The 27,078-nt window shown below is 36.2% G+C and overlaps 2 protein-coding genes across 3 annotated transcripts in view; one reads left to right on the top strand and one right to left on the bottom strand.

Moving 5' to 3' along the window:
* The window catches only part of LOC150085088 (uncharacterized), a 159,301-nt gene extending 153,909 nt beyond the window's left edge, over positions 1 to 5,392 (bottom strand). Inside the window, exon 1 of the mRNA XM_090376459.1 lies at positions 5,282 to 5,392. Within this exon, the coding sequence (XP_090232585.1) occupies positions 5,282 to 5,392 (111 nt within the window). The remainder of the gene's footprint in view (positions 1 to 5,281) is intronic.
* A 243-nt stretch (positions 5,393 to 5,635) lies between these two features.
* Cpsf100 (cleavage and polyadenylation specificity factor subunit 2) overlaps positions 5,636 to 27,078 on the top strand; it is a 199,703-nt gene continuing 178,260 nt past the window's right edge. The window contains exons 1-2 of one of the 2 annotated variants that reach the window (XM_090375763.1): positions 5,644 to 5,707; positions 13,644 to 13,823. In XM_090375763.1, coding sequence (XP_090231889.1) covers positions 13,675 to 13,823 — 149 coding nt within the window. In that variant the 5' untranslated portion in view covers positions 5,644 to 5,707; positions 13,644 to 13,674. Of the gene's footprint in view, positions 5,708 to 13,643; positions 13,824 to 27,078 lie in introns of both variants that reach the window. The other variant, XM_090375764.1, reaches the window with a different exon arrangement.

Raw genomic sequence — 27,078 nt, 5'->3', positions numbered from 1 at the left:
TACTCACCAGATGTGAGCTCCTGGAGTTAAATTTAATTAACATCAGCGATTTAATGACTACAGTAAAAATGTTCACAGGAGTGATAAACCCCAAACATCTCGGATTTCTGTCAGTGGCACAACCCTCTGCTATCCATGAGGTCTGACCCAACACTAATCCTGAAATACAACCATCTGAAACAACCTGCCCAGACACTACCCAAAATTCAGGCACTGCTACATCTTGGAATTAACCTGCAGAAAACTGCTATTGATTACAAATACAGTCACATTCTCCTAGAGTGGATTGTATCTGTTCAACTGGAATAAATTCTTCCAAATTGTGTTACGATCTTCATTTTTTTTCTCTTTATATTTTCCTACTTATTATAATTTTATTTTTTTATATGCTTTCATTTTTAACATTTCATTTCATTTAACATAATTTCCAATATAACTTTTCATTTTCCCAATTTTAATCACATGTATCATTTTTCTGCCTTAAGGTAAAACTCCTGGCCAAGTCACCATGATGAGTATTATTTTATTGTACTTAGCAGCAATAAAGAAATTTATTATTAATTTCAATTCTTCTAAAACTCAGTCCTGTTTTATATCCCCTGGCCTGCATGCTGTGACAGGTAAGTTGCAACATTAAGTGTATTGTGGCCACCTTAATTTCAGGTTGCAATAAAAAGAATTCTTCTGATCCTATGCTCATCCTCGATGACACTCAGATTTCTATACAAGATCATGTATCTCTATTTGGGATTATCATGACTTCTAATCTCTCTTAGCATAAGCACATCACAAATATTGCTTCCTTTGCATCTAAAAAACTGTGTTTTCTCTTTTGCTGTCAGAGTTACTTTTCTTCCAAATAGCTACTCACTCTGTTCAAATCTCAAATCTACCTTACCATGGAATATTGTTCCCACATCTGGTGGTGACCCTATAACCTCTCTCAAGCTTCTATACTCCATTCAAAAGAGGACAATTAAGTTAATTGACCTATCTCTTACAAAGTCTCTCCACTCTCTGTCTAATAGGTGTTCTGTTTTTGCATGCCTTTTCCACAGATACTTCCAATGGGCACTTCTGAATTCTTAGAAGCAAATTCTTCTGAATTGGCTTCTATAATTCCCCTTTTCTCTCTCTCTCTCTCTCTCTCTCTCTCTCTCTCTCTCTCTCTCTCTCTCTCTCTCTCTCTCTCTCTCTCTCTTCAAAACCAGTCTGAACACGTGCCATAATCAGTCAGAATCCTTTTATTGTCCAACTTCAGACTCGCAGAATCAACTCTTCTTCTTCCTCATTTATTCCTTTAATTTCTGTTTTTTTGGAACAACTTTCCTTCACATGCATTTCCTGAAATTTTAAAATCTACAGAAATCGACTGCTAACAAGTATCTTCTTTCAACTTCTGAACCGTCAACCCATGCACCGTATTGTGTACTATAGGTTCTAATACCCTTCTTTTTTTTTTTTTTCTTTTTTTAATGAAAACCTAAAACAACTCCAATCAGGTACCTTCCCTGAATTAAGGATGCCTCTCATTATAATGAGACAAAGGTTTAGCCAGTTATTTTGTAGCTACTCTTAATATAATTGGATAGGTTGCATCAGCCCTCAGGTGATGTATTCACCTGGGCTGCATCAGCCCTCAGGTGATGTTTTCGCCTGGGTTGCATCAGCCCCCAGTACTCTGTTCACAGCAATAGTTGCAGCAGTCCGAGGGCTCAGTTTTCATCCTAATCTCTCCCTGTGGAGAGATCTGTGAATCTCTCCCTGGGGCTGCAATAAGATACTGTAAGTTAGTCAAATCTGTCACTTGGAAAACAGGTCACCAACTAGGATCGATAACCTAGCTTTCACAACACCTTAAAACAGTATGTAGTGTCCCATTCATTCTTAAGCCAGATGTGCAATTGTCTAGCTTTCCAAGTTAATAAGAAATAAAGAATCTCGTGTGAACAAGTGTTTAAGGCAATTTTATCATATTTTTTGAGGTTAAGCTTGTTCCAAGTTTGGATATTCCAAGGTTTGCTCTAGTCGAATTTGTTATTGTTGAATATTACACATTAACAAAATATAAATTTATTTTAATAATCATTACATCAGACACCCCACCCACATATTTCCTCTTTTGATTTTGAAGTGAGGCACCTTATTGGTGACCAGTGATGTCAAATGGAAAAAATATCAAATGAAATAAATAAATATGTATATATATACCTTAAAACGGTATGTAGTGTACACTTCATTCTTAAGCCAGATGAGCAATTGTCTAGCTTTCCAAGTTAACAAGAAATAAAGAAACTCGTGTGAACAAGTGTTTAAGGCAATTTTATCATATTTCTCAAGGTTATAAATATTTCTATATTTATCAATGATATTAATGAAGGAATATAAGGCTAAATGTCCAAGTTTATAGATAATGTGAAGGTTAGCAGGGTGGTTAATGATAGTATGTACTGCAACAAGATCTAGGAAAGTTACGCAGAGCTGAGAAATGGCAATTGAAGTTTAATATTGTTAAATACAAAGTACTGCATATGGCAAGCAATAACTCCAGAGTAATGTTTCAACTGTGTGATACTACACTCAGGGTAGCGAAAAATTAAAAAGACCTGGGGGTGATTGTGCAGTCATATATGAAGTTCTCTGAGCTATACAGACAATCTGCCAGAGCAGGTCATGGGTCAATGATGCACAGGAATTTTGCTAGCAGGGATAAGGATGTGATTATCCCATTGTATAAGGCAATGGTAATGTAGATTGCATCTACATTCACCCATGAGGAGTTATTCAGGGAGGAGAATGCCAGATGTGAGTTAAACTCTGGCAGTGAGCTGGATGATTTTGTAATAACTGAGAGGAGAAATTGTTGAAGATAAACATAAAAAGGCAACCGGGGTGGACGGGATCTATCCAGTTATATTAAAGGAGGCAGCTAAGGAAGTAAGCAAACCCTTAGCCATAATTATGAGAGCTTCTTTGGACTCAGGGGAGGTACCCATTGACTGAAGATGTGCAAATGTAACCCCAATTCATAAAGGAGGATCAAAGGGCAACATAAGTAATTATAGACCTGTTAGTTTAACTTCTGTTCCAGGAAAATTAATGGAGGCACTGGTTAAAGAAGCACTGCAGGATCACCTAGACAAGACTTCAATTATAGCTCAGACACAGCATGGTCTTGCCTGACCAATTTGATTAGATACTATGATGTGGTCACAAAGGAACTGGATGCAGGGAATAACTTTGATATCATATATTTGGATCTTAGAAAGGCTTTTGATACTGTTGCACATGGAAGACTGCTGAACAAATTGGAGCAGTGTGGCATTGCAGGCAAATTGCTGCTATGGATAAAGGAATGGTTGAGTGGGAGAAGACAGAGTGGTAATCAATGGACACTGCTCATCGTGATCTAATGTTATTAGTAGAGTCCCTCAGGGTTCAGTATTGGGTCCATTGTTGTTTTCTGTATTCCTATAAATGATATTGATGATGGTATATCAAGCTTAATGTCCAAGTTTGCAGACGATACAGTCGGCAGGGTTGTTAAGGACACTAATGACAGTACATTGCTGCAACAGGATCTAGAAAAGTTGAGCAGATGGGCTGAGAGGTGGCAAATGAAGTTTAAAATTGACAAATGTAAAGTACTACATATGTGAAGCAGCAACCCCAGAGTGACGTATCAACTCTGTGGTCTACACTGACAAGGTATGTTCGTGTCGGACGGCACCCGGGATTTCTCCCATCTCCGCTGGTCTACACTGACAGTGGTAGAGAACGAAAAGGACCTGGGGGTAATTGTGCAGGCATATATGAAGTTTTCTGAGCAGTGCAGACAGTCTGCAAGAGTAGCTCATAGTGTTTTGTCAATGATATACAGGAATTTTTCTAGCAGGGATAAGGAGGTGATTATCCCCTTATATAAAGCAATGGTCAGGCCACACCTTGAGTACTGTATACAGGTCTGGAGGCCTCATTTTAAGAAGGATGTAGAACTGTTGGAACGAGTACAGAGAAGGGCAACAAGATTAGTGAATGGAACAAAGGGTTGCTCTTACGAAGAAAGGCTTAAATTTTGCAAATTAGTGTCTGGAGACTAGGCACCTGTGAGGTGATCTGATTGAGGTGTATAAAGCCTTGAATGGTTTGAGCATGCTCAATGCTGATGGAATTCTTCCTCTTGCTCAGAATAATCATTTGAGAGGGCATAAATTCAAATTGAGAAAAGACAGATGTAGGATAGATGTGCGTAAGTTTGCCTTTAGCCAGCGGGTGGTTGGTTGGTGGAACAGACTTCCATCCTTTGTTGTGGAAGTTGATAGCCTAAACAAATTTAAGGCTGAGCTGGACAGGTACTTGGAATGAACGGAGGGGTGAAAGGGGAGCATGTTTTTTTTTTTTTTTTTTTTTGGCTGATGCTGCATAAGCTTGCTTTCTTGCATCATATGCCTCTACTAATGCTAATGCTAATGTAAGGCCAATGTTGGGCTGGAGTCCTCATTTCAGGAAGCATGTGGAGCTGTTGGAAAGCGTACAGAGAAAAGGATACGAGATTGGTGAGGGGAACAAAGGGGTGCTCTTACCATGAAAGGCCTAAGTTCTGTAAATTGCAGCATCTGGAGACTATGAACATGCCAGGTGATGTGATTGAGGTGTATGAGGCTTTGAATGGATTGAGTAAGCTGAATGCTGATGGAATTCTTTCTCTTGCTCAGACCACATGTGAAGGGGCACAAATTCAAATTAAGGAAGTACAGTTGCAGAATAGATGCGCAGAAGTTTGCCTCTAGTAAGCAGGTGTTTGATTGCTAGAACAAACTGCTATGTTGTTGTGGAAGAAAATAGATTGAATAAAATCAAAGAAATAGACAAAATATTAGAGGGAATGGACAGGTGATGTGCGATTTTTTTTTTTTTTTTTTTCTTGCTGATGCTGCATGAACTTGCTTTCTTGTATCATTTGCCACTGCTAATGCTACATATATACATATTGGTTCTGACGCAACGATTAATTATATTCGTGATCGAATTCGTAATCCGTAATGACCAGGCAGTTTAGCAATTATGATTTAATCTTATTATTAAAAAGTACTTATCAATCGGAACGTTTTTGGCGAGTTCCGCCTAATTCGGGCACTGCTACTACTAACCACTGGTCCATATAAGCCTACATAAACACAAACATCCACACACAAAAACGATTCGAATTCAATTAAGTGCACACAGAGAAAATAATCAGTATTTGTGGAAGCAGATTAATTGTTCACGGCTAAAAATTTACCTCATCGGCACGAATTGAAGTTACCACTGTCACCGCAAGGAAAGTAATAAATATCATTAGAAATATTCCAATAAGGCCAACCAAACAAAACACCTCTGTTGATGGATCCATGATTTACCAAGTAAATTACATTTATGTTGAAGATCAGGTAATCAGAAATCCAATATAGTAAACCAACAGAAGTCATATTACAGTTATAGGACTTTAACCTGATAAAAATAATAATAAAAAAAAAATTAAATTCAAAAGATAGCACGATTCGATAGCAGCGCCAAACTTTCTCTCTTGCACGTGCTTTAATGTTGGAAATAGAGGGCTCTGTTGATTGCACAGCTGCCTTCTATAGTGAAAAATCAAGTTGTAGCGCGGCGAAATTGGCGTTTTTGGTTGTGGGAATTATTAATTCTGTAGATATGAAAATCAAAGGTATGGTTTGAGATATCTTGTTAATTAAATGTTTTTTCTCTATTTATTTACGATGAAAATGTGTTTCAGTAAGTTTCAAATGGTGTGTGTGATTTTCATCATTGTGATTTTTTTTTTTTTCATAAAAGTCATTATTTTTTAAGATAAAATATTTAATTTGCATTGAAATCAAATATCATATCTTATTTGGAAATGAATTGCAGCTATCAAACTAGATGTTGATAATTGTACTTCGCTCCATGTGTCATTGGCATGTTGTGCTGATACCGGGTTAAGCCTAATTCTGTTTTGACAATTTATTTGAATCTAAAGTATGCAGGATAATTCCAATATTAGTATGAACATGTCATGATATAAACAACTGAAGTAATCTAATGACTTCAAAAATCACCGAATTTAAAGCATTAAATTTTGTCTTATGAACTTCCTTTTGATTCTCGACAGACCTTAAATTCTTAGTTATATAATTATCCTCATTTATTTCATATACTATAAATGTCAATGTAAAAAGTAGCATTGAACCCTTCAAGGGAGAATCCAAGTTTTTGCAAATTGCAGCCTAAGGACTGCTTACTGTCATTCAATTAAATAAAATTTTAAAAAAAATTAAATTACTTATAACCTAATTTCATTGTAGTTGACTTAATAAAAACATAATAAGGAAAGAAAACAAAAATATATTGATGATTTTGCCAGACCCAACAGTGGTCACACCTCCAATTGAAACATGTTTCCTTGCATGGCAACTGTTAGATTTTTTTTATTCAAAGACAAAATATAAATTTTAGCATTTTGATATTTAAATTGAAATTTTACTTTTTTAACTGATTTACAAATTCTATCTCATTCCTCATCATTTGAAATTTGTTTTTTCCACTAGTTCTTTTATTTTATTTTATTATTTTTTTCATCAGATTGGTAAACCAACCATAAAATAAACATGAAAGAACAAGTGGAAAAAACAGAAATGTTTTTTCTGATATATAGCTGCCTTGATGCAAATTCAACCAACAGCAACCTCACCTGCCAATTGCTTGGCTCTTCATTCCAAAACTTTTGTAGGAGTTAAAGATTGCAAAAAAATATAGTGCACTCAAATCATGACTTTAAATCAGTAATCAACTTTAAATCAACATAATGAAGCTAATGACTTTAAATAATTACCTTTGCAGTTATTCCATTATGAACAACTACAATTTAAGCCACTGTTATGCCATGATAATTACATTTATAAACAGCATTGCATTCCTGACCACATCCTGACCACCAAGAGTTATACATGTGATCAGTATAGGTTCCAGAACTTGATGCTCATAAAGGTAACTATCACAGATTAACAATAACAGTGGTATATGATATCTTTAGACTAAGATGCATTTAGGGCTAAAGACTCAAGCTGCGAGCAAATTCTCGCATCTTGAGGCTTTAGCCCTAAATGCATCTTAGTCTAAATACATCAAACACCATCAGGGATCTCTCATATTGTGGAGTTATACTTCATAACTGTTTTGCCAACTGTTTGTGAAGCGTTACTTATTCAAAGTAGTGCAATATCATGGCAACTCGTTGTGAAGGTATTCACAATATGAGATATAACTTAAAACGTTGCCGCCTTACAAATATTCTGTTTATTCAGAAATGGCTGTGTATTAATAATGCAATTGCACTTAATATATACAATAACAGTGGCTTAAATTGTAGTTAGTTATCTCTTCAAATTTTAAGAATCTCGTTGTACAGGGATCTTCTCCTTATCTAATCATCTATTCGCCTATCCATTAAGAAGCATTTTGTGGGGAAGATACATAGGAGGATATGATAGCCCTCAAATTCAGAAAAGCAGTGAAGGGGGAAACAGTCAAGTCTGTTAGATAAATTGTCTTAAAGAAAAATTATCTGAGATATTTGAAACATTTAGTAACCTATAAATATCTGGTAACCTGTTAGGACAGCTTATGGGGTTCTGTCAATGATATACAGGAATTTTTCCAACAGTGCAAAGGATTTGATTATCCTGTTGTATAATCTTGAGTGATACTTTATGCAGGTCTGGAAGCCTCGTTTTAGATACTGCAGTATAACAGAAAGTGGACATGGAAGAGTCCAAATGGATTAACAACTAATGAAATCGACTTCATCCTCACTAACAGAAGATATATTGTGAATGATGTTACCGTCCTGAATAAGGTAAATGTTGGAAGTGATCACAGAATGGTAAGATGTACACTTGATATAGATGTAGGAAAGGAAAGGAAAAAACTGACTCGAGTAAATAATACACAGATCTTTGAGATAACAGAAGAGGAGAAAAAGCAGTATGTACTGGAACTTAAGAACAAGTTTGAGCTTCTGCAGACTGCTCAGGACCAAGATATCGACGAGGAATATTACAACTTTCTGAAGGTGATAAAGCCCAAGAAACCTATAGGGAAAAAGAAATCCAAAGAAGAAAAAATTAGTCAAGAAACACTTGATATGATGAACCGAAGGCGAAAAATGAAGAGCAAGGTAAATACTAACAAGGAAAAAATTGAGTATACCGAGTTATGCAAAGCCATTAGAAAGAGACTCAGAGAGGACATAAGAAGATGTAACACAAGAAAAGTAGAACAAGCATTAAAGGAAAACAAAGGATTTAAATCAGCAGCCATGAGCAGTAATGCAGAAAGACAAATGATACTGAAACTGAAGAATAGCGATGGTGTACTTATAAACAGCAGAGAAGGCATAATTCAAATAGCAGAAGACTACTATAGAGAATTGTACAAGGATCAAGGGAATGATGCCAGCAGTGGGGAAGATGGATTTCAAAGTAGCAACGCATACAACATACCCGAAATTCTTCCTGATGAGGTAGAACATGCATTGAAGAAAATGAAGAATCAGAAAGCCCCGGGGGAAGACGAAGTTACTGTAGAGTTGTTAAAATTGGGGGGAAAAGACATAACGCAAAAAATTGGCAAGACTCTTCACAAAGTGCATTAGAAAATATGTGACGCCTAAGCAGTGGAATAATGCAGTCATAGTTTTGCTGCATAAGAAAGGAGATAAATCAGAAATTGGAAATTATAGACCAATTAGCTTGTGATCCCACATCTACAAGTTGTTCACAAGGGTCATTACTAACAGATTAGGAAAAAAATACTTGATGAGAATCAACTGAAAGAGCAAGCTGGCTTTAGGATAGGATTCTCAACTATGGATCACCTTCACGTAATATCACAGCTAATGGAGAAAGCAAATGAATATAAAACACCATTATGCCTGGCATTTGTGGATTATGAAAAGGCATTTGACTCCATACAGCATAAGGCAATGTTTCGGGCACTGGAAAAACAAGGCATAGATACCCCACATATTATGATTTTGAAGAAAATATATGAGAACGCTACCTCCTTTGTTAACTAGACAAAGACAGTAGGAAATTTAAAATCAAGAAAGGAGTTCTACAAGGAGACACAATATCTCCGAAGCTGTTTACTGCCGCCCTTGAGGAAGCTTTTAGAAGATTAACTGGTCGCAGAAAGGAGTCAATGTGAATGGAGAGTACCTAAACCATTTACAATTTGCAGATGACATTGTGGTCATAAGCCACGATCCCAAAGAATTAGAGGAAAATCTTAATCAGTTATGCACATTTAGTCAGGATTTTGGACCAAAGATGAATATGGCTAAAACAAAAGTAATGATGAACAAGTATGCCACAGAAAGGAAAATTATGATTGAAGGAGCAGTAATTGAAAAGGTGGAGTCATATACTTATCTGGGACAAGTTATTAGCTGTAATAATGATAAATGGCTGGAAGTCAAGAGAAGAATAAATTTTGGATGGATAGCATTCAGGAAATATAGTCACATACTGAAGAGCAATATTCCAATTTGTCTGAAACGTAAAATAATGAATCAATGTATACTCCCCACCATGACTTATGGAAGTGAAACTTGGGCACTCACCAAAAGAATGGAAGAGAAGCTGAGAACTACACAGCGAAGAATGGAACAAATTATGTTGGGAATCAGACTGTTAGATAAGAAGAGAAACACATGGATAAGGCAGCAAACTCAAGTAAAGAACATTCTTATCAAAACTAAAGAACTAAAATGGTCTTGGGCAGGACACATAGCTCGAAGACTGATGACAGATGGACTAAGAAAATAACAGAATGGTATCCAAGAGAAGCTAGAAGAAAACCTGGAAGGCAAAGGCAGAGATGGATGTATGAAATTCGTGAGTTTGTGGGTAGTAAATGGATGGCCAGTGCTCAAAACAGAAGGAACTGGAAAGTTGCTGGAGAGGCCTTCATCCTGCAGTGGATTGAAAATGGCTGATGATGATGATGCAGTATAACTGTAGCCAGTAGCAGAAACTTGTAAAAATATACTAACTGTTTGTCAATTCATGCACACTCTGCATTATGCCTTTGGCATTCTAAATTTGATTTCATCCTTGAAAAGTATGTCATGTGCTGTTGTTTACAAATTATAACTGTATATATAACAGGATCTGGTAGCTGGTTCCCTCTCAGAGGAGAATGTTTAGTTTTTGCAAATATTCCATGTAAAATTAATGTTTCATTGATGTATTTTTTATTCCATCTCAAATTGAAGCGAGATGAGAGAAGCTAAATTTTTAAAATAATTACTCTTGAATAACTACTGTTGTTTATAAAAATATAATAGTCTAATTAAGGAATATACCTCAGAAGAGAATACAATAGCTTACTAGTTCACACTTTAGAAACCACTGCAGTAGCATGGTGCTTCCTAGCCAGGTGGGCAGAAACAGCAGTGTGTTGCACACACTTCTTGATTAGACTGGGGTTCGAGCCCGTGACCACCAAATACGGAGGATGTGGAAACATCAGGGAATGACCACCGCATATCCCCGGAGCAATATGGCCTTAGTTGCTAATGCTCTCCTAAAAACCAAATAACAACTGCAGTAGCTGGTTCTGCTCTGTAAGTTATAGAGTTTGCTTCTTCTAGTGTGTTTTGCGAAATTCATGTTTTGCCATAAATTGAAATTTTTTTATGTACATCTTGGGTGAATATGCTGCACCTGCATTATATTACCAAGTGTGGCATATCCAGGTTGTGCTGTATTTCTCTTTTAATGATAATACAAAAAAAAGTTATTGGAACTTATAATATTCTAGCACTAAGCATCGGTTCAGAATTCAGAATTTATTTATTGATGTTGAACCTCAGTTTTCAGAATGTCCATATATGGACTGTGTATATTCACTAGCTGATATATTTTGACTGATTTGGAAGGGGGGATGGATTATAGATTCTGTGTCAGAAAGTCAATATCCATGGAACTACCTATAGAAAAACCTTGTAGTCAAGGAATTGACCGCAAGCAGTAGACTTTTTGTTGCAAGAAATAATACACGACCAGATCTTAGAAGGATTGCAGTTAACTAACTTTTCTTCTCCGTAGCCGAGTGGGCAGGAGCGGGAGTGCAGTAGCACACGCTCTTTGAGTAGACCGGGGTTCAAGCCCCCTGACTGCTGAATACGGTCGATCTGCCAACCCGCACTGGACCAGCGTGGCAGATTATGGTCCATTTCCCTCAGCATGAATTGTTGAGGAGGCTTCCACCCTGCAGTGGGTTGATAATGGCTGCACTTTACTTTACTATTAACTTTTCTTCACCCACTGGTAAACTACATGAAAATCTGCATTTGAAGAATTGGTGGCAATTATTTGATATGTAGTGTCTGTGCAAAGCAGGATTTTTCAAAATGTAAAGTGGAGTACTTTTTCTGATTTGCTACCAACAGATAAAACTATAGATATGGTTTCTAGTTCGTGGGAGAGTGTCAGCATTAATTAAGAAGTTAGAAGGTGTATTATTATCAGGGCCGGATTTAAACTTGTTGGGGGGCCCTAAACTATAACAATGAGGCCCTTCGCTCTTACCTGTGAAATATTAAAAAAAGTATTTTTTAAGATGGAGCGAGGCCCCTTGTAATGTGAGGCCCTAAGCTGTAGCTTGTTTAGCTTATGTGTAAATCCGACCCTGATCATTACATGCAGTGATATCTCATTAATGATAGACTTAAATTATATATGCCTCTGGGTTGATTTTTATCAGGTTTTGTGGGTACAGGTTAGTGACTCATGAGTGGATACAATGAAATCCATTAAAATATATCGATACTACATAATTTACTATGAAGGCCTGATGTGGTTATCTCTCCAAGGATTATAGAAAAAAATAAACACTAAATATACCACAATAACACAGGAAATTAATGCTACAATTAGGGTTATACTTGATAAAGTTCCTTTGGTAATTCAAATGCACACCTCTCATCCAAAAAGATGTGCCTTTACACCCACCAAATCATGAATGCCATTTTCATAATTGATATAACAAAGATAGGGAATGTGCAAGCATCACCTCCTCAAAAGGAAATTAGCACTTCTGAACTCTGAAAAGGATCACGTTTCAGTCACTGACAGCTATCTAGCCAAATATCAACAGATGTCGCTATATGATCTGAATGCAGAAAGAAAATAATGAACTAAACTCAGGATCATACTATATGCCATAGCCATTGCCCTATATAGGTTAAATAACAAACAAATACAATTTAGACATTGGCAAAGTTAATTGATGGATCTAAACTAAATGCAGATTAACCTTTAAGACAAATAATAATGGCGCCTCCGTAGCCAGGTGGGAAGGAGCAACAGTGCGTAGCACATGCTTCTTGATTAGACCGGGGTTCGAGCCCGTCACCACCAAATACGGAGGATGCGGAAAGGTCAGGGAATGACCACCGCATATTCCCGGAGCAATATGGCCTTAGTTGCTAATGCTCCTAAAAACCAAAAAACAACAACAACAAATACAGTAATAATAGAGGGAATCAACATAAATAAAATCAAGTATTTTAAAGCAAATCAAATAACAGAATAAACTAAAATATAATGAAGGAAGCATGGGATGGTCATGGGCGTTCAAACTAAGGAGGTTAGAGTGGGACAAAAGAAACATTCAAATCAAGGATGGACATGGGGGGGTACAAAATACCTATGCTGTCATTTGGTTTGCTTTAAAATTAAAATACTTGATTTTATTTATGTTTAATTCTATTTATTATTTAGTTTCAAGGTTAATTAGCATTTGGTTTAGAGTGACTGGCTAGGTTGATCTTTATATTTAAATTTTGTTTGTTGCATTTACTTATTTAACTTATAGAAGGTCGTGGCCATGGCATAGGTTATGATTCTGAGTTTGGTTCATTATTTTTTTTGACATTTGGCTGAATAGCAATCAGTGATTGAAATGCAGTTAATTTTTTTTTGGAGTTCAGAAGTGCTGATCCCCCCTCCCTCCCAAAAAAGAAGTGGTGCCTTAAGTTCCTTATTTATTTGTTTATTCTGTTTGTTTTTTTATTTATTTATTTATTCCCGCTTGTTTATTCCATTAGTGGAACTCATGCCTTGGTGGGTGTAAAGGCACTTCTCTTTAGGTGACAGATATGCATTTGCACTGCTGAGGTTGTGTTACTTTGTCATTTCTTATTTTATGATTTTATTTATTTATATATATTTTTTGAATATTGGAGGTGGCTTGGTACTTAACAGAATTGCACCTTGCCAAGTATAGTCCTAATTGTAGCAATCATTTGTTGTATTATTTTTGTAGTATATTATGTGTTCCTTTTTCTGTAACAGACTGTATGTTTCATTTATTTCATTAGACAAGTTCAATATAAAATATAGCCTCTCTTTAATAAAACTGAATATCACTCTTTGGAAAAGCAATAAGTTCTAATTCCCTTGTTTTTTTGTGAAAATTATCCTTTAAAATACAGCCTTGCAGAGGTAGCAGAAGAAATATATATAAATTTTGTAATTAATGTCTAAGTCAGCTCTTAGTAATTTTTTTGTTTTGTTTTGTTTTTTTTTTGTGTGTAGTGGTATCTTGAATCTGACATTTAGTATCACAATGACATCCATCATCAAGTTGCAAGCTATGTCAGGGGTCTTTAGCGAGACTCCCCATTGCTATCTTCTTCAAGTTGATGAGTTTAAGTTTTTGTTAGATTGTGGATGGGATGAGAGTTTTAATATGAACTTTGTGAAGGAGCTTAAAAAGTATGTATTTCATTTCCTACTTAAACATTTAATTTCATTTCTAGTTCAGTCACTTAAAGTTATCTTTTGGGTGGCATGATGGTTCCCAATCAGGGTCAGAGATGGCTTCAGTAAGAAGACTTCTCAGAGTCAATAGAATTATTTTTTTTCCATGTGTTCAAATGAATACTTCATTTACACGTGATTAATGAAATATGCATTTGCATGTTTCATAACTAATAAAGATTTTTAACATGGATTTCCTTTATATTTTTTGTCATTTTAAATGAATTTTAAAAAAAAAATCCAATAAATTTAATCATTCATACATGTAAACATATTTAAATTTTACTATTAGTCTGTAGAGTCATAGCAAAAAAGGTTGGGAACCACTAATTGATTTTCATAAAATTTGAGGAATTTACATATCCTTAGTTTCTCCATTTCAAATAAATAGTATTTTTACTTTCGCATATAAATAGCCCATTCATATTAAATATTATTTAATATAGCATATTAAATACTATATTTAATACCACTCATATACCATGTGAAATTCCATGTGTGCCTTAATATAGTTTATAAGCTATTCGCCTAAACTACTATACATTAAAGTGAGGTTTCAGGCATCTTACCAATATCCATCGTCAGACCATGAAGATGGGTATTGGTATATATGAAATTTGAAATATATGAAATAATGTATGGAATGCCAATGCTAAAGTATCTTCTTTTGTCTTCCCGTCATCCCACACAGGATACTAAATACTATAATTTGTAATACCTTCATGTTTAGGGGTTTCATAAAAAAAATAATAAATAAGAAGAAAAAAATCACATTTATAGCAATGTTAGTTATTTTTCATTCATTCTTTGTGCATGTGATAGTTTTAATCCCTAATATGTGTTTAACTCCTGGCTTGTAGCCATGAAGGGTATTGTGTATGGCGTGTGCCTTCAATAAAGAGTTTTTTTTTTTAAGTGTATTCACAAATGATAAAGTACCTTCTGTCTTTACCATGTCTGTTTCTCCATCCACATGTAACAACTCAATTCTCAGTTGATGGTTTTTGATTAAATTTTATATTTGGGTATTTGGAAAGATTTGTTACTTCACTCCAAATTTAATGAAAAATCGTATGAATATAGCAAATTTTTTTCCATAAAATTATAGATAAATGGACATGCTTTTTAGATATGTGATCATTATTTGACAAAAAAAAAAAAAAAAAAAAAGTCGCATTGACACCAGATTTTTTAGCGTATGTCCTCTTAGTCCCTGGGAAGGTTTTAAAGTCAGTTTTATAATCAACAGCCCTACCCCACTTATAGAAACCTATACTAGTTTCAAATGTTCATGCATTACTCAACAAGGAAAAGTCAGACACTAGATTTTCATCATTTTTGTTGGTCCCTGTAGAGGTTTTAGGTCTGGTGTTTCATACCCAAGTTTACCCCTCCAGAAACATTACAATAAATTGGGAACAGCAGCTCTGATCCTTTTCAAAATTTCAGCACCTATATCCTTGGGCCGATTGATGTGATAGGCAGTACTTTTGTACTGAATATTACATCAGTAGGTTAACCCAAGGGTGGCCATCTTGCAGCATAATGTGATATTGTTAGCAGCAATCCTCTGAATGTGGGGGGGGGGAATCATAAATTAGATATATGCAGTTTAAATTCCACTTTTATTGCCATAAATTGACTGTTTTCAATTTGGCAGGAATATTTATTTAAGCATGGATTTCAGTAGCTTCTTGAACTGCCCCTATGTGATACACACTGCATGAAAAGGTTGGCCTCCCCTTCCCTGGGTTAACCTTTTCACCTTTGCAGACATCCCCTTAAAAAAAAAGCACAACTGCTGACAAATCTTATCTTCCAGCTAACCATCAGAGACAAGGTGCTTATCAAAACCATCAGTGAAGTTTTGGTAAGCACTTTCAGAGTACAGTATCAAAGTTTTTAACCCCTGAAATCGAATGTGTCTTCAATGTAACACAGTGTACCTTACCTAACTTGTTTTTCCAACATACAGTAGAATATCGGTTATCCGAAAGTCAGTTATCTGGAATAATTTGAAAGGCTGATCTTTCTTCTTTTTTTTATTACAGTAAGTACAGTAAGCTCCGGTTATAGTGATCACGTTTACAAATTGAATTTTGATTATAATAAGCGAAAGATCAAGTTTACTACCTGTTTATAACAGATTGTACAAACAAAAAGCCCAGTAAACCGAAAACTGCAATTTGTTTTTGTTTTATGGTTGTGACCTTCAGAAATGTGCTTTAGAAAAATATCACAGAGACTGCTGGATTTTCTCGGAAACCATGAGTGAATTTCAGATTAGTTTAGCTCAAGATTCGGTGAGAATAATATCAGCCCGAAACTGTGTGATTTATTATTTTTCTCAATTTTTTTAATGTAAAATGTGAACAAAAAGAAAACGCATAGTTTTAACATTGCAAAAAAAAAATGAAAATTATTAATAGAATTAGAAAAGGTGAAAATTTAGCAAATCTCTCCAAAGAGTTTTTGGAGAGATTTGTTGGAGACTTCAACAATTTACGACATCAAGAAAAATTCCAATGCTATAACAGAATTTGTGTCGATTATGGGTAGTGGAGGAGGAGGATCTAGCAGGAAAAATACGATGTCAAAACCTGAAAATGCCGCTTTCAAGAGTGCACTCACTTTATTTTTTTGTTTTCTTCAGAGCAAAGTATAGGTGAGCCAGTGTGTGGCCCAATGTTGTGTGAAAATGCATTGGATTTTAATCAGTAACAATTGGTAATCAGTAATTGATAGGTAACAAAAGTTTTATGGCAAGCACAAGTTGGCTGAAGAACTTTAAACTGAGACATGGTATATGTGAACTAGATATTCAAGGCGAGAAACTTTCTGCAGCCAAATCAGCAGTGGTGTCCTTTGAAAATTAAGTTTGCTTCAGTTACGGCAAATTATGAGAAATAAAACATAATGTTGATGAGACAGGCTTATTATGGAAAGCATTACCGAGAAAACCCTAGCCACTAAAAGAGAAATGCCTGCACCAAGGTTTAAGATGAGAAAAGAGCAAGTTACAGTTGTGTGCAAATGCCACTGGGACGCACAGATTGTCCGTGCTCGTTATCAGCGTCAAAAAAACGAGAGCATTTAAAAATCTAATTTTCCTGTTTTGTATAAAAATCATAAAAATGCCTGTATGTATGTTTCTGTTTTCCGAGATTGATTTATAATTTTTTTATTTAATTAATCTTATTTAATTTAATTGTAAGGTAAGATTAAATTTATTTATTAATAAATTGTGTTATTAAATATTAAATATTATATTATATAAATTATATTAAATTTATTCAATTTTACTGGAAAATTTTCCGGATAATTGATGCTCTACTGTATTTGCATACGTGTATGGTACCATGTCCATCTGCTATCCACACATAATGGCATGATTCCTACTAGGTTGATTTATTTGGGCTTTTACAAAATTTGTTGAGTCACCTCAAATTTCAATAAAATCAGAACAGTTGAAAATTCAACATATTATTATTGTCCCCCCCCCCCCAAATAAACTTTCAAGTTGTATCTGTATACAAAGACAAGTCAGATTGCCATCAAGCTTTCAGAATTGGTTCTTAGAAAGATTTTAGGACTGGTATTTGATTTATATCCCATCAATTTTCCGCACCAATAGAAACTGATATTAGTTTCGGATGTGGAGCATTTTCAACAGAGAAAAGTCTGATTAACACCAAACTTTCATCATGGTCCATGAATGCATTTTAGGACTGATTGCAATGTCATAATCCTAGCAGTAATCCCTCCCTCACAAGCAAAACATTGCAATAAATTTTCTTTCTTTTTTATAATATTGCAGAATTACACAATTAAATATTACTCTTCAAAAAAGGAATATTATGAATGTTTAGACGATAACTGCTTTCCTACCTCACTTTTTGTTTTCACAGATTTGGAGAATATTCATGTGGAAAGTACTGATGTTGCCATAACATTGAAGTGTAAATTTGTCTACATATTTTTATTTCTTTATACAAATTTTGACACTGTATTAAAGTTATCATAAAATAATTATCTTTCAGTTTTATTTACTTATAACTTATATGTTTTAGTACAAAGTGTTTCAAAAATGTGCAAAACAAGTGTAGGAGCATATCTACAGCGAAAATAAGAAAAGCGTTCCTGTAAACATGTCTTAAAAGTCTATTATCTGTATATTAAACATTAATCATTACAAAACCATGTCAAATGGCAAAACATTTTTGTGCTCAAATTTTTAGTAAATAGGTCTAAAAGTCTGTCATTCTTTGTTTTTATTCTCATATCTTAAAAGCACAGTATTTTTTTTATAATTCTTTCTTTGTGAGAAGTTTGAATGTTTGCTTTTCTTCCTATATGGTTCCATGCTGCAATGCAACAGGCAACCTATGTCAGATATTAATACTGGTAGTTCTACTAGCATTATGCAGTATAATAAATTTGTGAATAGCAAAAATACTTTGCAGGAAAAAATTAACATATTAAAAAGCAAAGAAATTGCAAGAAGCTGATGGTATTTCTCTAATTATAATGAAAAAAAATGGCAAAGGAAGTCACTAAGCCCTTATCAACAATAATGAAAACATCCTAACAGTATGCGGTATGATAAATTTGTGAGTAGCAAAAATGCTTTGCAGGAAAAATTCACATATTAAAAAGTGAAGAAAGTGCAAGGAGCTAATGGTGTTTATCTAATTATAATGAAAGAAATAGCTAAGGAAGTCACTAAACCTGTATCCATGAATAGCACATTAGCATTAGTAGAGGCATATGATGCAAGAAAGCAAGCTTATATAGAATTAGCCAAAAAAAAAAAAAAAAAAACCTTCCCTCTTCACCCATCCATTCACTCCAAAAGTTTGTCTAGTTCAGCCTTGAATTTACTTAAGCTGTCAATTTCCACAACGAGAGATAGAAATTTGTTCCATCAAAAAACTACCCACTGGCTAAATGCAAGTTACTGCACACCAGTTCTACAACTGTCTTTCCTCAATTTGAATTTATGCCCCCTCAGGTGTGCAGTCTGAGCAAGAGGAAGAATCCCAGCAGCATTGAGCTTGCTCAAACCATTCATGGCTTATACACCTCAATCAGATTGCCTCACAGGTGCATCGTCTCCAGCCTACAATTTGCAGAACTTAAGCCTTTCTTAAGCCTTAAGGTAATGGCAACCCTTTATTTCACTCACTAATCTCACTGCCCTTATCTGTACTCATTCCAGCAGCTCTACATCATTCCTAAAATGAGGCTTCCAGACAGGTATTCAGTACTCAAGGTGTGGCCTGACCATTGCCTTATACAAGGGGATAATCACCTCCTTATTCCTGCTATCAAAATTCCTATATATCATTGACAAGACCCCATGAGCTACTCTTGCAGCCTGTCTGCACTGCTCAGAAAACTTCATATCTGACTGCACAGTTACCCCAAGTCTTTTTCATTCTCCATTACTGTGAGTTTAGTACTGCACAGTTGATATGTTACTCTGGGGTTACTTCTAACCATATGCAGCACTTTGCATTTGTCAATGTTAAACTTCAGTTTCCACCTCTCAGCCCATCTGCTCAACTTCTCCAGATCCTGTTGCAGTAGCATACCATCCTTACTGTCATTAACAACCCTACCAATCTTCGTATTGTCTGCAGACTTGGACATTAAGCCTGATATATCTTCATCAATATCATTGATAAATACAGAAACAACAATGGACCCAACATTGACTCCTGGGGATGCCCTAATAATATTAGCCCACAAAGAGCACTGTCCATTGATTACCACTCTCTGTCTTCTCCCACTCAACCATCCCTTTTTTCATAGCAGCAACTTGCCCTTAATGGTATACTACTTGAACTTGTATAATAGTCTTCCATGTGCAACCATATTAAAAGCTTTACAAAAATACAAGTATATGACATCAAAATTATTTTTGGCATCCAGTTCTTTTGTGACCACATCATAATATTCCAATCAAATTGGTCAGACAAGACTTCAAACAAACCTTAAAAAACCCATGCTTTGTCTGACCTATAACTACAGTCATGTCTAGATCCTGCAGTGATTCTTTAACCAGTGACTCCATTATTTTCCCCGGAACAGAAGTTAAACTAACAGATCTGTAATTGCTCATGTCACCTTTCGATCTCCTTTTGTGAATTGGAGATACATTTGCACATCTCTGGTCATGGCTAAATGCCTGCTTACTTCCTTTGCTGTACTTCCTTTGATATAACTGGAAAGATCACATTCACCCCAAGTGCCTTTCTTGTGTTTAACTTCAACAATTTCTCCTCAGTTATTACAAAATCATTAAATTTCCTATTAGAGTTTGATAAGCATCTGGCCTCCACTTCTCTACAGTATTCCTCATATGTGAATGTAGATACAAAGCACTCATTCAGTTTATTAGCTGAGCAGAATCATCAACAATTGAACCATCAATGTCTTTCTGTTTTTCTTTGCATGTTGTCACAGATTTCTTGTAATCTGCCTTTGCTTGCCTAACCTCCTTTGTGACTTGATTACTGACTAGCTTATATCTACCGCAGTCTTCTGTATCGCCTGATAATTTATATGCTTCCCATACATTTGTATTCTCTGCCATGAGCCTCATTAGTTCATCTGACATTCATTTAGGCCTAAATCTTGAACAGTATTTATTAGTTGGTAATAGCTTCCAAGATTAATTCCTTGAATGCTTCCCATTTAGAATTTGCTGTTGGTAACACCATCAGTTGGTCCCACTGTATAGAATTTAAAAAACTGTTTTAGACCACTGTAGTTTACGAATGCAAAAACCCTTTACCCCTGATGATAGTTACATTTTTGAGTAAATCCCACATCAGTACACTGTGATCACTGCCACCTAGTGGTTCCTTTATCTGCAGATTCTTAATGCATGAATAATCACTGCTGATAATCAGAACAAGAGTATTACTCCCTCATGTTGCCTCTTGAACATGCTGTTGTAGAAAGCACTCATCCAATAAAGGCCACAAAAGTCTTGCTAGTTTGTGAGTAGTGACTAACCCACAAATTCTGGTCTATATCTGGGAAGTTAAAATTCCCCCATTATAAGACAGTCTGATTTACTGGCCCCCTCTATTTCTCTGTACAGTTTTTCATTGTACTCATCACAGTCATTAGACCTAAAACACACTCCTACTCTCAATTTTGCATTCCTGGTGCTTATGTCACATCAAACTGACTCAACACTGCACTGTCCACCCATGTTAACTGTATGCACTTCTTTTGATTTTATGTTTTTCTTAATTAACAGCATAACACCTCCTCCCTTTCTATCTTGTCTTTCCTTTCTGTACACATTGTAATCCCCAAATTCCAATTCTGCATTCCTTTTACCTGTGTGACACCAAGTCTCTGATATCCCAACAATATCTGCTTTTGGTGTCTTGACTAGCACCTCAAATTTGTCAAATTTATTTTCTATACTTCTAGCATTGGTGCACATGAAATTATACATACATCTATTCTTACTTATAGTTACCCTTAAACAGTCCATGTGTTTACTTGTTCTATGATGACTCCCAGCATTTCTTGAAATCCCCAGCACCTTGCTTTCCAGGCTGCTGCTCATTCCAGTAGAAGACGTGCAAGGCCTTGATAGCACCAGCAAATATTCTTGCATCCTTTCTATTTAAGTGTATCCCATCCCTGTAGTAACAATCTCTCCTGTTAACAAGCACAGACCATGCTGAGAAAAATTTTACCACACGAGTCTTGCACAATCTTTCCAGGGCCGAATTGATTGACAAGGCTGTCATCATATACTCTCTCCTATCGTGTCTGGGCAGAGTTGCAGTCACTTTCAAATTTAACTCTTAACTCGCAACTTTTTTTCAACATTGACCTGTGCTTGTTAAGTAAGTCCTCAGATCTCCTACTCTTAATGTCATTAGTGCCAATGTGTACAACAATATGACCCTTTGTGCCCTTAAAAGATGATATCTGATCTACAACGTGATCAACTTTTGTCCCTGGTAGATATACTCTGGTCCTATTGCACTTATCCTTTTTGCACAATATATTCCCATCTCCCTGACAATAGTGTTACCAACAATAATTAGCTCCTATGGGACCAGCACATTCTGCCATGACAATTGCCACTGTGTTGCCTGATGCACAAGAGTGAGCTCTGTCGTTGAGTTGGGCAGCTGAGAGCTTGATGGGCCCCCATTTTAATTCCTTCTACCCTACTCTTCAAACTCTCATAGGCACCCATCAGAATGCCGAGTTGGTGCCTAATTTCTTGACACTCTCTACACCTAGCACACACAAAGACATCCTCCTTGGCTAATCATGTCCTGTTCCAGAAAGGTCTATGAACATTTCACAAGTTGCACCTTTTTTTAGGCTGTGATGCATTGGAGAATCACCCCTTGTGTTCTCCCCCAAGCCACAGCACTACTGCTACTTTGTGCATGTTGCTTTGCTGCTCTAGTCTAGGGAATGATTTCTGTTTAAATATGATTTAATTACTTAATAATGAAAATTAATAAAGTTAATAAATTTAATTGACTCTGTTTGACTATACAGTACTATGCTAAGCTAATGCAGTGATACGTATTACGCTGTTAGTTTTATGTTATACCTTATGCTATCAAGTTCAAGATATACACTATACCGTAGCAATCACAATGTTAAATTAGTTATATTCTTAGCTAAATACAAAATATATATGCCCAAAACATGATTAAAACCTTTGGACTACTTATTACAATAAATCCCTTCTGTTCTTTTGTGCTGCTATTTTCTTGATGCTCTCTACACCTAGCACACACAATATATATGTGCTACGATATTTGCAGAAAACATCCTTGAACTCTGGTGAAATTTGAATAGATTGGAAGTGTGCTAATATCTCTCCCATACACAAGGGGGAAGGGATTATAGGAGTGATCTGAGCAATCTCAGACTTATAAGTCTAACTTCTTGCCAGAGGAAAATGATGGAATTTGTAGTTATAAAAAGTAATATAAGATCATATGAAGAATATAATTACAAGACTATCGATATCATGAATTTCTTAAGGGGCGAGATAATGTCTCACCAATTTGATTAGCTACTATGATGTTGTTACAAGTTCAGTAGTGAATACAATGAATAACTTTAACATCAGTTGCTTAGAAGTTGTAAAGCTTTTCATACCATCTTACTGGCATTAGCATTAGTTAAGTCTTACGATGCAAGAAAGCAAGCTTATACAGTATCAGCCAAAAAAAACCCTTCCCATTTTGCCCATCCGGTCACTCCAAATGTTTGTCTAGTTCAGCTTAAATTTATTTAAGCTATCAGCTTCCACAACAACAGATCGAAGTCTGTTCCAGAAATCAACTACCTGCTGGCTAAAGGCAAGCTTCCGCACATCTGTTCTACAACTGTCTTTCCTCAGTTTGAATCTATGCCCCCTCAGGTTCTTAATCTGACCTAGCAGAAGTATCCCATCAGCATTGAGACTGCTCAGACCATTCAAGGCCTTATACACCTTAATCAGATCACCTCGCAGGTGCGTAGTCTCCAGATGATGCAACTTGCAGAAATTAAGCCTTTCTTCGTAAGCACACCCCTTTGTTCCTCTCACCAATCATGTTGCCTTTCTCTGTACTCGTTCTATCAACTCTACATCCTTCGTAGAATGAGACTTCCAGACCTGTATGCAATACTCAAGGTGTGGCCTGACCATTGCTTTCTGCAAGCAAAATTCCTATATACCATTGACAAAACTCTGACCTGCTCAGAGAACTACATATCTGACTGCGCAATTGCTCCAAGGTCGTTTTCATTCTCCACCTCCCTGAGTGTAGTACCACACAGTTGGTGCATTTTTCTTGGGTTACTGCTTCCCATATGCAGTACTTTGCATTTGTCAATGTTAAACTTTGGTTGACACTTCTCAGCCCATCTGCCTAACTTTTCTAGATCCTGTTGCAGTAGCATACTGTCTTCAGTGTCATTAACAACCCTGCCAACCTTTGTATCATCTGCAAACTTGGACATTAAGCCTCATATACCTTCATTGATATCATTGATAAATACACAAAACAACAATGGGCCCTACACCAAACTCGGGAGGACTCCACTAATAACATTAGTCCACGTAGAATACTGTCCATTTATTACCACTCTCTACCATCTCCCACTCAACCATCCTTTTATCCATTGCAGCAACTTGCCTTTAATGCCATACTGCTCCAATTTGTACAATCTTCCATGTGCAACAGTATCAAAAGCTTTCCTGAAATCCAAGTATATGATATCAAAATTATTTTTTGCATCCAGTTCCTTTGTGATCACATCATAGTATCCAATCAAATTGATCAGACAAGACTTCCCCTTAACAACTCCATGCTGTGTCTGAACTATTACTGCAGTCTTGTCTAGGTGATCCTGTATGACCTCTTTAACCAGTGACTCCATTATTTTCCCTGGAACTGAAGTTAAATTAACAGGTCTATAATCATTTGTTTCACCCTTTGAATCCCCTTTCTGAATTGGGGATACATCTCCAGTCAATGGTGAACTCCCCTGAATCTAAAGATCCTCTCATAATTATGGCTAAGGGTAAGGGTTTGCTAACTTTCCTTGCTGCCTCCTTCAATATAACTGGATAGATTCCATCCACCCCAGGGGTCTTTTTTATGCTTAACTTCAATTTCTCCTCCACTGTGCTCTCAGTTATTACAAAATCACTTAGCTCCCTGTTAGAGTTTGATAAACTTCTGCCATTCCCCTCCTTGAATAACTCCTCATGTGTGACTGTAGATGCAAAATACTCATTCAGTTTATCAGCTACTTGAGCAGGATCATCAATAGTCAAACCATCGATATTAAGTGGCCCAATCTGATTCATTCCCTTCCTTCTAGAGGTTTACATAGGTAAAGAACTCTTTGCTGTTTTATTTTGCATTGTTTGCCAAAGATTTCTCCTAATCTACCTTTGTCTGCCTAACCACCTTTGTGACGTGATTACAGATTAGCTTATATGTGCCATAGGCTTCTATTGCCTGATAATTTATATGCATCCCATGCATTTTTCTTCTCTGCCATGAGCCTCATCAATTCATCTGACATCCATTTAGGCCTGAACCTTGAACAGTATTTCTTAGTTGGTATGAAAAGCCTAGTAACCTCCAAGATTAAGTCCCTGACAGCTTTCCATTTAGAATTCACCATTGGTAACATCATCAGTTGATCCCACTGTATAGAATTTAAAAACCGTCTGAGACCACTATAATCACCTTTGCGAAAACAAAAAACCCTTCCCTTTACCTAGATGGTAGTTACATCTTTAAGTAAACCCACATCAGTACACTGTGATTGCTGCCACCTAGTGGTTCCTTTATCTGCAGATTCTTGATGCATGAATAATCACTGCTGACAATCAGATGAAGAGTATTACTCCCTCAGGTTGTCTCCCGAACATGCTGCTGTAGAAAGCACTCATCCAATAAAGGCCAAAAAATCTTGCTAGTTTGTGAGTGACCAACCCACAAGTTCCAGTTAATATCCCCCATTATAAGACAGTCTGATTTACTGCCCCCTCTATTTCTCTGTACAGTTTTTCATTGTACTCATCACAGTCATTAGGCCTATAACACACTCTTACTCTTATTTCCCTTTCCCGGTGTTTATGTCACACCAAACAGACTCAACATTGCACTGTGCACTTCCTTAGATTTTATATGTTCCTTAACTAACAGCATAACCCCTCCTCCCGTCCTATCTTTTCTGTACACATTGTACTCCTCAAATTCCAATTCTGCATTGCTTATATCTGTGTGACACCATGTATCTGATATCACAACAATATCTGCCTTTGATGCCTTGATCAGCACTTCAAATTCATCAAATTTATTTATTATACTTCTAGCATTATATAGAACAGGTGCATGCAAGTATACATGCACCTGTTCTTACTTTTAGTTACTCTAACACAGCCCATGTATTTACTTGTTCCACTGACTCCCAGCAGCTCTTGAAATACCCAGAAACTTGCTCTCTAGGCTGCTGCTGCTTACCACATTAGAAGCAGTGCAAGAACCACTTTCGCCTCTGCCTGCGGCTACTGTTAATCTTTTAGTCTGTGAATCCCCCCCACCAACTAGCAGTTTTCCGACATGCCTAACACTGCTTCAATAGCATCAGCAAATATTCTTGCACCCTTTCTATTTAAGTGTATCCCATCCCTGTAGAAGCAGTCTCTCCTGTTAGCAAGCACAGACTACACTGAAAAAAATTCTACCCCATGAGCTTTGCATTTCCAGGGCCAAATTGACTGACAAGGCTCTCATCATACACTCCCTCCTATCTTGTCTGGGCCGAATTGCAGACACTTACCCTAACACGCTCTGTCTCTAAAACTCGGTCTGTGTTTTAATTCCATTGGAGGAATTCTTAAAGACTTTCAATCAGAGTTGTTCTTAGCTTTTTCAGATATAGGGAGTAGAGGCTATTTAAAATTTTTCCAACTACACAGCATGCAAATCAGCTGATAAATATAAATGCTTTTGCATATTGAGTGGGCTGAAAATGCCACATCAGCAATATGGCCTTAGATGCTAATTTTCCGTAAAATTAATTGTTAAGAGAAGTTAATGGTACTGCTCTTTTTCAGCAAATATTATGAGTGGAGTCTCACAGGGATCATTGCTAGTTCCCTTGTCATTTCTAATATTTATTAATGATGTTGACGTAGATATTACAAGTTTAATGTTTAAATTTGCAGAAAACACAAAGGAGGAAAGAAGGGATAATGAAATTAATTGGGTTGCTACTTCAACAAGAACTAAATAACCTAATCAGATGAGTATAACATTGATAATGATAATTGAGGAGTAGTAACATAGCCACAAAGAATAATAAATACAAGGTTGTGCATTTGGGTAGCAGTAATCCCAGAATAGCATACCATTTGGTTGGCACCTCAACTCAGGGTAGTGAACAATGAAAAAGATCTGACAATAATTGTACTGTGACAATGCCTGCTAGGACAACATGGGGTTCTGTTGATGATACAGCAATTTTGTGAGCAAGAATAAAGTGGTGTTGTTATTATTATTATTATTATTATTATTATTATTAGCTATATGGTGCAAGGAAGCCTGAGACTTATGCAGCACCGGCCAAAAAAAAAAAAAAAAAATTCCCCGAGTTACCCTGAGAGAGAGAGAGAGAGAGAGAGAGAGAGAGAGAGAGA

This window comes from Mastigoproctus giganteus, chromosome 6 (assembly GCF_048544385.1).
Source record: "Mastigoproctus giganteus isolate SK-2022 chromosome 6, ASM4854438v1, whole genome shotgun sequence".
Lineage (NCBI taxonomy): Eukaryota > Metazoa > Arthropoda > Arachnida > Uropygi > Thelyphonidae > Mastigoproctus > Mastigoproctus giganteus.
Note: the sequence above shows the minus strand (reverse complement) of the source record. Positions and strands in the feature narration are given on the sequence as shown.